Genomic DNA, 14,693 nt, shown 5'->3' on the forward strand with positions numbered 1-14,693 from the left:
AATACCACTGGAACGACATGGTAGAGATTGTTTTTGTATGAGAAACAGTTTCTTGGCGACAGGATCTTGAGTTAGAACTCTTGCACTGCAAGGCCAGCCCAAATCACTTCTATGCATTCAGCCATTTATTCCTACAAACAAGTCTGTCCATTATTTTTACGTGAAACTAAACAATGTCATTAATTTTTATTTATTTATTTATTTTTTATTGGATGCAGTGAACAGTAATCTTTAACTGGCCTGTCTCTCTACAGTTCTGCTGGGTGTGTTAACAACATACACACAGACGGAGATGAAGAGCGTTGTTGGAGACAATGCCACACTGCCCTGCCACCATCAGTTCTGGGTGGGTGATGACCCCACTCTGGACATTGAATGGCTGCTTCTCAAGCCAGCCAACAGACAGAGAGTGGTGAGTGTCTTTTCATGCAAACAAATTTTTGACATCTACTTCATTTAAAAATTATAATGCCAAGGAAATGTATAATTTCCACAAAGAACTGCACTCTGGCTTGGTAATCAGAAGTGACTGAGGGTAACTCAGACTGAGGTTTACTGCCTGTGTGTGTTTTGAATGATTGGAAGGATGCTATTAAGCATGGTTGGAGATAAATGTGATGCAGTGACACTGACCCCAAAACAATTGTCCTATGAGAGCAATAAAGTATGTTATATCTTATCTTGTCTTACCCTGCATTCTATCACAGAGAAAGCCAACCATTAAAGCTCTCAAATGAAAGTTAGTGTCACAGATTGAAGGCGAGGACACAGGGATGAGGACCCAAATGCAGAGCAAAATCAAGTTTTATTAACCAAAAACCAAACCAAAAGTCCAAGAAAACAAGAGGTCCAAAACACATCCAAAAGGAGCATGGATACACGGGAGAACACTGGAGATCACAGGACACAGGGAACGCACACAACAAGCTTGACGACCAAACGCAAGACGCATTCGCAAGATATGACACTACAATACTCTGACACAGAACTGAGAAAACACAGGTCCGTATGAGGGGGCTTCAAAAAGTTAGTGGAAAAAGGACAGTTGGAAAACAGTTTAAGTTATGATGTTTATTTTTGATTTAATTGATTGAATGCCCTTTATTGTCATTATACTAAAAGTACAATGAGATTGGAGAGCTTCTCCTTAACAGTCCAAACATACAAAGTATGCAGAAACAAAATATATAAAAAAGATAAAATACAGTGCAACTCTATATACAATGAGGTATAAGAAGGCATAAATGTGAATGTATTGCACAGGTATGTTATATTGCACAGGACGGTTGTACAATTAAATAGTTAAATAATTAAAGTGCATAGAGTGAGGCATATTGCACAGTCTATGTTATGTTGATGGTGGGGGTCATTGTGTGTGAGAGTTCATGGTGGTGATGGCTCTCGGGAAGAAACTGTGTTTCAGTCTGTTTGTCCTGGCTTTGATGCACCTGTAGCACCTGCCAGAGGGCAACAGGTCAAACAGCTGGGAACCAGGATGTGAGCTGTCTTTGATGATGTTCTGAGCTCTGCTGAGGCACCGGGTGGTGTAGATGTCCATCAGGGAGGGGAGAGGGCAGCCAACGATCCTCTGTGCTGCTTTGACTGTCCTCTGAAGCCTTGCTCTGTCTGCTTCAGTGCAACTTCCGTACCAGACAAAAAAACAGTACGTCAGCAGGCTCTCGATGGATGAGCGGTAGAAGGCCATCAGCAGCTTCCTGTCTAGGTTGTTCTTCCTGAGGACTCTTCAGGAAGTGTAGACGCTGCTCTGCCTTCTTTATGACCGCTGAGATGTTGTGCGTCCAGGAGAGGTCATCGGAGATCTGGACTCCCAGGAACCTGAATGTGTGGACCCTCTCCACACACTTGCCATTGATGTGGGGGGGGGCAGGTCAGTTCTGTTCCTCCGGAAGTCTATGATGATCTCCTTTGTTTTTGTGGTGTTCAGTGCCAGGTTGTTGTCTGTACACCAGGTTATTAGTTTCTGGCCCTCCTCTCTGTAGGCTGTCTCATCTCCCTTTGAGATCAGTCCTACCACTGTGGTGTCATCAGCGTATTTCACGATGATGTTGTTCCTGTGGGCCGGACTACAATCATAGGAGTGGAGACAGTACAGGAGGGGGCTTAGCAAGCAGCCCTGTGGTGAACCGGTGCTCAGTGTGCAGGTGGAGGAAAGGTGGGGGCCAAGTCTCACAGTCTGGTGTCTGTTGGTCAGAAAGTCCTTGATCCAGGTATATGTGAGAGGGGGGAGGCCCAAAGTGAGCAGTTTGGTGGTCAGGATATCCGGGATGCCGAGCTGTAATCGACAAAGAGCATCCTGGCATAGCTCTGCTGTTGCTCCAGGTGGCTCAGCACAGCATGCAGAGCAATGGTGATGGTGACGTCTGTGGATCTGTTTGCCCGGTATGCGAACTGGTGGGGGTTGAGTGTGGATGGGAGACAGTCTTTGACATGCTGGAGAACCAGTCTCTCGAAGCACTTCATAATTATAGGTGTAAGGGCAACAGGGCGTTTGCAACATGCATTTGAGGGTTCATGTTATAACGTGTTATGACACATTCGTACGAGAAAAGCACAGGTGCCTTGAGATGATATGATTGCATATGATTTTTAGCTATGTACTTTTTCCACATACTTTTTGAAGACCTCTTGTATATACACACATTGGGATAATTACCGATGAGACACAGGTGGGGCTTGTCAAGAAAGGTTGAGATCTACCCACTCCCGACGCCAAAAGAAAGGATCTAATGCTAGATTCTCCCCATGGTAGTAAGATGCACAGTTTTGATCGATCTTTTAAAAACGTTAATCAATATAATGTGAAGCATTGTAATCGATGTGTTGTGTGTGTATGAATGGAATGAATGGAAAATAATACGAAACTGTGATTAAGCAATGGCAGGATTGTGACATGACTGGGAAGTACCAGATGGCCTGTTTGGTCTCAGCAAAAAGAGAAGTTGGTAAAGCGCTGTAAGAATGGTATGAGAGTATGAAAATTATAATTTGTGATTTAAACAGGGATTATAATTCAAAGAGATGAAGAATGACTGTACTGACTGTGGTATTATTGAATCTAATGATTAATTGTGTTAATGGTAGCTAAGAATAAGAATGATTGAAAGAAGTGGTATGTAGGATGGGTGCGGTCACTATTGGAAAAGATTTGAAGCCAGAAAGGATTGCAACATAACGGACAGCACCGGACCTGAGAGACTGCGACAGGGTTGCCGGAGCTGGCATTGTCAAAAATGGTTTGGTAAAGGAAGTCAGAGGGGGAGGGGTGGAGAGCTGGCCAAGACCAGATAAAAGGTGAGGTACCAGACAACTTATTCGGACTCTTCGTAGATCATCGGTGGATTGTCACCTAAGGAAGACCCCTCCTCGGCCATCATCAAGAGGGCTGGAATCAGCAAACTTTTCTTCAATTAGAACGAAGGAATCTGGGAGATTATTCGCTGCCAAGAAGACTCAAGGCAAGAGGAGTTTCACAAAGGATTATTAATTTCCCCACTGCAGTGAAGGAATTGTTCTCTGAAGATTTAACAAGTTCGCCAGGCCCAGAAAAAGGAACTGTGAATCGGGCGAGGTCCTGCGGGACTTTGTACGGAGTCAGGAGACTCACCCCTCTCAGGACCGGCCTGAAAAGAGGAAAGGTCAGCTAAGGCCAAGCTGCCAAGCCCTCCAGCTCTCTCACCAAAATATACACCCATCTTAGTGACCAGCTTCAGCATTCGTTACAGGAATCAGTGAGTTACTCATTCCAGAACTATACTAATTGGGAGATTAATTATATAATTTTTACTTTTTATATGATTATGCTGTATGCTTTGCCCTTGCCAGAACTATATTCAATAAAATTCATAAACTGTATCCAAGGATAAATCGTGGACAGTTCTGTTCTTCTCAGAAAGGTAAAATACTAGTACGAGTGTGTAATGCATCATAAGGTTCTTAAAGGTTATTTCAGCCTCTCAAATTAACAGACCCTTGGGGCTTACAAAGCCACTAAATAATTTCCTAGCACCATACCAAGTGCAAAGATCTTTAAGAGGAGAGCTGTCATAAACAGGTGTGACTGGTGATCATATTTGACTCATAGGGCTACTCGGTTGGGTGCGACATTAGTGGTAGTAGGGTAGGCATCTGGAAGTAGACAGTTAGTAGCTAGGTGAATCTCCTCGTCACCAGCTTATAAAGCCGCAGAAACTGTAGGTTGGGTGAAAACACTGCAGCTGTGAGCTCGGACCCTTTAAATGGAGAGCTGGTCCAGACCTCCTGTACCAGGGTAAAACTGGTGATCTAACAGGCTGAAAAAAGGAGGGAAAAACCAGACAAAGACCAGAAGTAAAAACACCAAAGACCAGACAGGACAAGAGACTTCAAAACAAAACAGTAAGCACAAAGACACCAGAGACACAAGGGAAAATCATACCGAAATAACAAATCTAAACACTAGAAAAACAAGAGAAAGAAGAACTAGAAGCTAGAAAACAGAAATTAAGGTCATGCTGCAGGCAGGCCGTGACAGTTAGCTAATGAGAAAGCCAGAGATAGCCTTACCTAAACCTAAAATTAAAAGTACTTTTTGTTTTTTCTAGCTGTTATTTGTAAATGGAAAAATATGAATGAACTAAAGTGGCCTTGAAGGTCAAAGCACAATGACAGTTCAGAAAACACAAACAAAAACAATTCAGAAAACAAAATTGAGTTTATACAGCGAATGTGTTCACAGTTGGTTGGTGCTGTCTTGTTGAACCTCTGGATTGACTCGTCCAGTCACAAACAAGAGGTGTTGTTCCTCCCTTTCCATGATGTTTTGGTTGTGTGTGTGAGTGTTATTTTGTTTTGTGAATTGTTATTGTGTTTTGACCTTCATGGCCACTGTAATGAATTTTATCCAAAATTAGCCATTTTAAAGAAACTTTAAGCTAATATAAATAGCTTCAATATTATAATATATATATATATATATATATATATATACTACTACTACTACTAATAATAATAATAATAATAAACTTATACATCAAGAACAGTTACATTCCTTTGAATATAAAAAAAAAACTTTGAACAAAGTACATGTACTGTAGTTGAACAAATACAGAATATATTTTGGATATTTTAATCACCATGTAGTTTCTAGGAGCTTTTTTGGTTTGGTATAAACAATCATCTTAAAAGGGCATAAAAATACAGCATTACAACCTTTGCTTCTCAATCATCTCTCGATTGATCATCATGAAAATTTTAATCTTTACCACCCTCTGTAGGGTAGAACAAATTGCTTGGGACAAATAAGACTGTCCAAGAACTGCAAAACTTCACACTGACAGAAAACTATTCAAAACATATCTTAGGCACCATATTATTTATAAAATATATTTCAATCAATTGAAAGAAATACATTACATTTACAATATAGTCATTTCATTTGATGACATTCTAAATAGATGAAATGCAAGAATTAATTATTAAACATCATAAAGACATTTAATGCAATGGACGGAAAGAGGTCATTATGTTACAAAACATGTAATGATCATGAAAACAAAATGAAAATGTATAAATACATTATCTTACGCATGCTGTCTCTGGCCTTCTGTACGAATACAATTGAAAGTTGTCATTGAGAAGTTCCAGACTGTTTCACTTTCTGGTTGTGTTTTACCTTGTTTACCCCATCACAAACCAACCCATCAATTTCACTTCCCTCACCAGGTGATCACCTACTTCGCTGGACGGGTTTTTGACCCCAATGAAGCAGAACATGGCCGTGTAGCCTTTGCTGGAGAGTACTTAAAGGGTGATGCCTCTCTGCTGATCAGTGACTTGTCTCTGACAGACTCAGGAGAGTACAGCTGCAAAGTCAAGACTGGTGCACAATACCACTGGAGCACAATCAGTCTCATAGTGCTGGGTAAGTGGCAGACAGCACTCAAGTCCAATAAGAGAAACATACATACAGAGAGAAAACTCTTGAGAACACTGTACAACTTGAGATGTCACAAAGTCCTAAAAAATTCTATTTTAGAAAGTTCACGTCCATGATGTCACCTCTAGAGTGCTCCCTCACTGTATACTGAATTTGGAGGAGTAGACAGGATGAACTGTAGTTTTCATCCTCTGTGACTTTCTGTCTTGTTAAGAAATAAAATGGTTAATTATACACAAGTAAAGACCACAGCAGTTAGTTTTTTCACACATCCCTAATCAAAGTGTATTGCTCTTTAGGTATATAATATGCTCAATATGTATGTCTTTAAAAAAGTGCAGAGTTGGTGCAGCAACACAGAGATTATTTTAGAACATCTCTTTACCATCCAGTGCATCACTGGCATAAACAAACCCCAGAAGATTTTAGGACCCACTTTTAAATTGTTTACTGATTCCTCTTCCAGTCTACTGAAACCATTCAACGTCCAGTGTCCAAAGGCAGCTGGACCATAACACATTAAACATCAAGTCAGTACTCACAGCAGTTTAATTCCAAATTCAATGTTCCACTGCAGTGATCCTCTAGATTTACATTGTAGTTGTACACCCGTTTCCTCGCTTCTTTTCTCTTAGTTTTATGACAGATGTCAAGCACGCTTTGGGCATACTAAGCCTCAGTCCTCCCTTCTTCTAAACCAAACCCAAAGATGACACTTGTAGAATAAGAACTCTGACAGGTTCAAAATTCTTCCATGATATACCACTACTTTTGGGGGCTGATATAATGATATTTTCTTGGCCATGCTGGGACTTTTTTCCTGAACCTCTTTTTTGTTCTCTCCCAACAAATTTTGAATCTCCCCAGTTCATGGGAACAGTTAATGTATTTTTCCAGTCCAGTTCAAATGCTCTAGCAGTTCTCTGTCCTCCTCCACCTACAGCAAACATTTTTTAAACACATGCATCAGTTCTTACGTGCCAATGGGGAGCATCAATCTTCAGTGGAAAAACTGTTTGGTGAGGAAACAGCATATGATCATCTGTTTTTGTATCTAACGGTCTATCTTCAGTGAAGCCATCCAAGCCACAGTGCTGGATGGAGGGAAAACTGATGGAGGGTGGTGATGTTAAGATGAGCTGCAAGTCCGCTGATGGCTCTGATCCCATCCACTACAAATGGGAGAGGGTACTGGACAAGGGCAAGTACATTGGCAAACTGCCTCCACTGGCCCTGATAGGTAAGTAACTCATCATACTCCTCAGAGTTAGATTAGATAATATATAATAGATAAGTAGTTTATTTTATTTATTTATTTATTTTGATACAAGTAAAAAGTTTCAAGTCTAAAATTTTAATTAAACCATGATGTTACAGCAAAGAACAACATTTAGAATAAAGGACACTAAGCAGTCTGTCACTACAATGGAGTTGGACAGATTTATAGCAGTGATGGGGTTGTAATTTAAAAGCTGGGTGTTTCTCTTATCTATAAGCAAATTATTGAGTTTGTCATCCAGCCCAGGAGAACAGAGATTCATTTCAAGACGTGTTACTGCATGGTCATATTTCAGCTCTTTAACTTTATCACTTTTTGTGCTGATTAGGTCAGTCTGTTTTCATAAGCTTTCATAAGCCTTTTCTTCTGTTTCTGCTTGCTATTGGTGTTGTTAGAAACATGTACATCCTCAGAAAGTGACAATAAAGTTGGTTTCAGCTTGCCTAAAGAATTGGCATCTAAAAAATTGCAAATGCAACTGCACAAATATCATTTTTCAATACAAATCGAGTCCACTTTAAACAGTAATATAAGACAAGAATAAACTCCATTGTCCTATTCTCTCTATCATTTCTTTTAGATTTGAAAAACCCAGAAATTGTGACTTTGAGGAACTTGACCAAGGATAGCATCGGTGTCTACAAATGCACAGCCAGCAATGACGTAGGAGAAGAGAGCTGCACAGTGGAGGTTAAGATGCACTGTGAGTGGACAACATTTGCTGAACACTGAACACTGTATGGACACTAACTACACCTCTTGATTCAGAGGAGGGAGCCACTTCCTCATTTATGTTGTTCTCTAAGAGCATAGAAATCTAACTCAAACGATTGTGTCAGTCACTTCCTGCAGTCCCACACTGAAACCGCTATTAACCTTGACTTGACCAAAATAACTATATGTGACTGACTACACATAATGGTTTAGATGGTTTGTTTCCAGTCCTCAGCTATCCAGGTTTGGTGAGCCTGTGTCCACTGCAGCCTCAGATTTCTGTTCCTGGCTGACAGGAGTGGAACTCCATGTGGTTTTGGTCTGCTGTTGTAGTACCATCTACCTCAAGGTTCAACATGTTGTTTATTCTAATTGTAATTAGTGGTTATCTGAGTTACTGTAGCTATTTGGTCAGCTCCAACCAGTCTGGCTGTTATTCTGTAACTCTCTCGTCAACAAGGCATTTCTGTTTGTTGTACAGCTGCTCACTAAGGTTTTTTGTTTTTGGCTCCATTCTTAGTAAAAACTCAAGAGACTGTTATCCATGAAAATCCTAAGAGATCAGAAACAATCAGGCTCTTAATTCTTCTGACTACTCTTTTACTGTATACCACTGACTTAGCAACCATAAGCAACAGGTGTATTGCATAGAACTGCTGCAACCTGTAAAACTAAATTAGGTAAAGCATTATTTAAAATCACTGACGATCTGTACAGTGTACCCTGCCTCCAGCGACCCTTCACCATCATAGATAATACCACATTACAGTATGATCTTTTAAGTTCAGTTCAATATACTGTTTCTTACACAACTGTCTGTGTGTGTGTTTGTATCTTTTCTGTAATTTCTGTGTGTTCATATATGTGTAGATGTAAGGGGAATGGGTGTGATAGCAGGTGCTGTGGTTGGTGTGTCCTTTGGTGTTCTACTCATCATCCTCATCATCTGGTTGGTGTTTCGCAAGAAGGAGATGAAGAAATATGAAGAAGAAGAGACTCCAAATGAAATCAGGTATACAACGGAGAGGAACTTTATGTGTGAGTTATAAGCACCCAGGGGACCATAACCCTGACTTGAACTATTACAAAAAAAGAACTGCCCTATAGGAGCCTCTAATCCCAACAATGTTCCAGAAGTAGGAAACCAAAACTTATCATATGATTCCCCAAATAGCTTCATGTAATTCTGGCACTTTTTTGTTACAACATCAGTTTAATTTTAATTTTTCTTTTCACTTAGTTATTTCTGTGTTTACTCAAAACTAAATCATTTGTGACTTTCAGGATGAATAATACAGGCTGGTGGGGATTGCTAAAGTAGCCAGTGAAGGAGCAAGGAAGACAGAGGGTTGAAAGCTAACATACTTTTGTTGTCTGGGACTAAGTTCATGTTTATTGGATATGACTCTGTATCATGTTGGCAATAATTTGTCCAGATCAGTGTCACTCTGAGTAACTGTTCTTAGCTGTTGAAGCTTGAAATCATGCAACCATGTGCTCATTTCAGAGAGGATGCAGAGGCCCCCAAAGCCAAATTGGTGAAGCCCAACTCCCTCTCCTCATCCCGCTCTGGCAGCTCTCGTTCAGGCACATCGTCCACCCAGTCCATGGTACATAACACGGGACCGAGAGGCCAACAAAGTTGTGTTCCTGCTGTGGTGGCCCTAAAGGAAAACTGCCAAGTACCAACTTTCCCTCAGTCTCCTGGTTACAATCAGACAGCTCCCAAGACTCCTGAACCTCGTTCTACGCCCACCTCTACTTCTACCTCCAACTCCAACTCCAAGCCCAGTCCTTCCCCTAAACTGAGTCCTGGGAACCTGACCCGCATGGGGGGCACTCCTGTTATGATCCCTGCCCAAACTAAGGCCTTCCAGACTGTGTAGTAAAGAAGGAGAGAAAACTGTAATCACTCAAAGGAAAAGACCAAGGCAGCCTCAGGACATGGCAACCAGCAGAGCCCAAGAGTTAGACAAAAGTAAAAAAAAATCCAGTCATATTATCTAGATACAGACGAATGACAAACTCAAGGAAAAACCTGAAAATGAGTAGACAGGATAACAGTGCAGGAGGGGCCACTGAAAGGTTTGATGAGTATGAAAATGTTGTGAGTCAAATGCTGTGGCTTTCACAGTCACCAGATCTAAACCCAGTTGAACGCCCGTGGGAGATTTTTGACCGACTTGATAGACGGCACCCTCCACTGCCATTAAAACACCAAATAAGGGAATATCTTCTGGAAGAATGGTGTTCATCTCTCCAGCAGAGTTCAAAAACTTAGAGAATCAATGCTAAGGAACATTGAAGCTGTTCTGGTGGCTCATTGTGGCCCAAAACCGTACTAACATAGTTTATTTTGTTTTTTTCCTTTAATTTGTCACTCGTCTGTATATTCTCCGTGTTCACAGTCTCATGGACACTTTCAGCAATTTAACTTTTGAAGAATCTCTGCTTTCCTCTTACAGCTTATTCTAGTGCTGTTTATTGACACACAGTCATTTGTGCTTAAGGTACTATTTTATAGACAGTGATTTAAAAGGAGGAGTTCAAATGAAAGCAGCACAAACCATGGGAATGAGAAAAAAGGAATACTCACGTCTACTACAGTACCTTTCAACAATTCAACAATCTTAAACACCTTCATACGTACAATAAAACACGTTACACCTGTTGCAAGTTCAAAGTTAAAATACAAATTAAAATACCTGCACCTATGACTGAACTCATGAAAGCGTTTAACTGTAGCTTTTTACAGTATATAAATCGAATGAATGCCTCTGATTGTATAAAGACTTTATGCGGACACTTCATCAGTACTTGTGTCACACACTGTAACATGGATATAAATGATACTGAATTCCTTTGTCGCTGCTTCCCCTGTGCCAACTGAAGAATAGTGTACATGTGCCCATATTTAAATGTAGTGCAAAAGTGGATTCGGAGTGCAGTCCAAACTGCCCAGTGTGCCTGGGACCTGCCAAGCCCTTATATATAATATAGGTATTATAAATGTCAGAGGTTGTGACAATAATCAATCACATTCACTACTTTCATCTCATTTAAAACAGGGCTCTTCCCTTCATGACAGTTTGGGAATCCTGTGGAGAGTTTTCCTCATGGGAAACTTAGTGTTGTCAGAGAAGTGTTGTTAAGGGATACAGCAGCTTGAGTATACTGCCAGGAGCAAGACAATGTGTCTTTTTTTTCACTTTTGAATTCACTTTGGAAAACTGAAGATCTTACCATCAGCATGCTTTCTGTGCAGAATAGTACAGTTTTATTTGTCATACAATAACCCATAACCATCTGCCATTAAATACCACATTCGTGCCATATGTACAGTAAAAGTAGAGTTAAAAATACAGTTTTTATGTTGTATTTTATTATTTCTAAAGTTGTTTTTAATGTTTACTTCAGTTTAGGTTTACCTCTTTTACATGAACAATGATTACCAGCAATCCACGAAACAGCTGTCGACTTAATCTTTATATTGCAACATTAACATGATCCCCATATGAGCTATAGCATTTTTTGGATTTTTAAAATATCACTTGTTTTTGTCAATGCCAATTTCAAATCTAACCTGAACAACAAACCTGTATTGTAATTGTGGTGCTACAGGTTTTATTCGGGCCTGACTCATCACAAAAAGATGGAGCTGCTTTAAGACAGCAATAAAGAGTCACAAGAGTAAAGGAAAGGCTTTCATTATAAACTACCTACTGACTGTCATGGATTCCAGAGCTTTGAGAATCACTCGTTTGTTATTCTGTCTGGCTTGCATTCATGCTATGATCAGCATACTGTTCTGTTTACACATCACATGTCAGCTGGGTGGAGCCTCCCTTTGCTCTCAAAACAGCTTCAATTCAGTCTTTGAGATTCTGGTCCATATTGACATGATTGCATCACATTACATTTTTCTAGTGTTCAACAGTCCAGTTTCTGTTTGCCCACTGCAGCCTCAGTTTTCTGTGCTTGGCTGACAGGACTGGACCTGTCAACGTGCTGATGAGAGCTGTGATCTGCATCAGCAGTGTCTGGTGCCAGCTACTTCCTCACATATGATGAAAGAAAGGACCAAGATAAAAGAGACAGAAAGAGATAGATAGAGATAACATACTTTTCAGATGTCTCTGTTATACAAACTAGTGCTTAGTTCACCTGTAGACTGAACAGAGCAATAATAATAAACTCAATAATGATCTTTATTTACTTTTAGTGACACTTCCTGCTTTTACAAATTTCAGTGCATGCAAGTACTGATGTGTCTGAAGTACTGTATTTGCAGTCACAAATGTTGCAACTTTCTACTACATATGATTATGTTTACATCTAAATATCTTTGTGGTTTAGAGTACCCCAATTAATATTCAGGAATACAATCAGCTCTTTCCCATAGCCAATAAAACCCTGGAGCTGTTCCATAGACTGAAAGCTGGCAAGGGGATTGGATGGACTGAACAAACACAACTCAGCAGCAGACAAGGTGCCCTTAGGCCCAGAAAACCTAACAACATAATCATAATGAAAGAAGTAGTTCTATCTTACAGTATGTGTTATAAATTGTAGCACGAACTGTGAGATCTACCTACAGATAAGAGATTAAGAGTACTCAGGTTTGAGCACTACAATATTACATTTTAATTATTCCACTGTACTGGGAAATCTTAAGCTGTACTGTTCTGCAAACCTGAACTTTTCTAAATATTACCCAGCAGAGCTTTATGTGTGAACACAATTGTCTGAATCAGTCAGACCCGACATTAAGCTGACATTATCCGGCCAGCTCCCTGATGTAAAGTCTGTGTAATGTCTGATTGAGCCAATGAATAGAGCAGGTAACTGTCATGAGAGTTCACAGTGTCTGAGTGAGCATGTTGACAACATTCTCTCTTGCACACCACCCCTAAACGTAACCAAACTGAAAATCTTCCAGAGAATGTCTAGACCTGATCCTCTGGACGTTCTCTCAAGTTCACCAGTGAAAATGGCTTTAGAGAAAGACATGTATATCTTGCCCCCCCCCCCCAAAAAAAAGCACAGGAATGATGGTTATATGCATGTTACAGGTACTAAATGAACTATGAATTTTGTTCCTTTTTGCCTCAAAGATCATATTATATATCATAATATAGAAATGATATTCCAATAAATAAACTACAATGGTCACATAAATCAAACTGAAAATGAATTATACTTTCCATTTGATTCTGGATTTGTTTTCTTGTATGCATTCGATACAAAGTACTATGTACTCTACATCTTTATGTAAATACGATAGTCTCTCCACTGTAGGTCACTGTATACCATGGCAAAAATGACTATTCTCCTGTTTTGCCTCTGTCATGATATCAGTATCACACCATATATACATATATATATATATATATATATATATATATATATATATATATATATATATATACACATATATATACAGTTCTTAACAAATTTATTAGACCACCAGTAAAGAAAATACTTTAGAAATCTTTCAAAAACTTGTTTAAAACCAAAAATGTTATTGTTATTTGTTTGGCAAATAACAAACTGAAACAACTAACCCAGTTCTTTTTCACACATAATAACCAGAAACATAATATTTTGTATGGCCTCCTTTGGCCTTGATAACAGCTTGTGTTCTTGCTGACATTGTTTTTTATATAGTTTTCGACAGTGTCTTTTGTCATTGAGTTCCAAATAGTTTCTAACTGTTCCCACAGACTTGCTTTGGATTAAACATTTGTGCAATCAATCTTCGAATCTACTAAATCCCAAATTTGTTCACTAGGATTCAAATCCGGACTTTAATTTGGCCAGTCCATCGGTTCCAGGACTCCAGATTCCTTTTTCTAGGTCAAATAGTCTCTGCACAGCTTTGAAGTATGCTTGGGGTCATTGTCTTGTTGGTATATGAACCCACAACCAATCAGATTCAGTCCAGAAGGGAAGATGTTAAGGTACACTCCAGTTCATGATACCATCAATTTTCACTCATTTTCCCACGCCGTTTCCAGAAATGGAGCCCCATACCATAATGGAATCTCCACTGTGTTTCACTGTGGGTGCAATGCATCTAGCATCAAAACATTCTCCAGCTTTTCTGCAGACATAAACACAATAGTGACCGAAGAGTTCAAACTTGCACTCCTCCGTCCAGAGAACCTTCTTCCATCTTTATCAACAGTCCAGTGTTTGTGCTCCCTGGCAAATCTGAGGTTTTCTGAGGCGTTTCTGAATGTTTGCAGGCCTAACAGCTATTCTTCCCTTTAAGCCTTGTTTCATCAGTCAACTGCTTATGGTCATTCTGGAGACTTTCTCAGACTCTGATCTAGAAGCATTTATCTCTGCCTGAAGATCAGCAGTGGTCTTCCCTCTGTCTCTTGTACTTAAAAACTTGAGGTGTCTGACTTATGCTTCAGTTTCGTTTCCTGCCTCTTCCTTGGCACATTTTGTAAGCACCAGTCTCAGCAATTGACTCCAAAGCATACTTGACCATACTGTGAGAACACTTTATGTCTTTCTCTATTTGTCTCAGAGACCATCCAGCACCATGAAGTGCTTTAATGCAGACTCTTTCATTTTCAGTGAGCTCTTGATGTTTTACCATTTTGAACAGGAATGAGGAATTTCAAACTGAATTCACCTTGTAATACCCAAATTTGAGCTGGCTCACTGGGCTTCTTTGAAATTATATTTTAGCATTAAAAATATCATTTCGGTTAAAGAGCTTCTACATGCTGGTGTATTAACCATTACAGTAAC

General features: G+C 39.7%; 1 protein-coding gene across 1 annotated transcript in view; it reads left to right on the forward strand.

Annotated features, from left to right (window-relative positions):
• LOC108900075 (CXADR-like membrane protein) overlaps positions 1–12,956 on the forward strand; it is an 87,998-nt gene extending 75,042 nt beyond the window's left edge. Inside the window, exons 2-7 of the mRNA XM_051068391.1 lie at positions 255–412; positions 5,722–5,920; positions 7,008–7,175; positions 7,795–7,917; positions 8,799–8,940; positions 9,436–12,956. Coding sequence (XP_050924348.1) covers positions 255–412; positions 5,722–5,920; positions 7,008–7,175; positions 7,795–7,917; positions 8,799–8,940; positions 9,436–9,814 — 1,169 coding nt within the window. The 3' untranslated portion in view covers positions 9,815–12,956. The remainder of the gene's footprint in view (positions 1–254; positions 413–5,721; positions 5,921–7,007; positions 7,176–7,794; positions 7,918–8,798; positions 8,941–9,435) is intronic.
• The last annotated feature ends 1,737 nt before the right edge of the window (positions 12,957–14,693 follow it).

Source organism: Lates calcarifer, unplaced genomic scaffold (genome assembly GCF_001640805.2).
Source record: "Lates calcarifer isolate ASB-BC8 unplaced genomic scaffold, TLL_Latcal_v3 _unitig_4509_quiver_412, whole genome shotgun sequence".
Lineage (NCBI taxonomy): Eukaryota > Metazoa > Chordata > Actinopteri > Centropomidae > Lates > Lates calcarifer.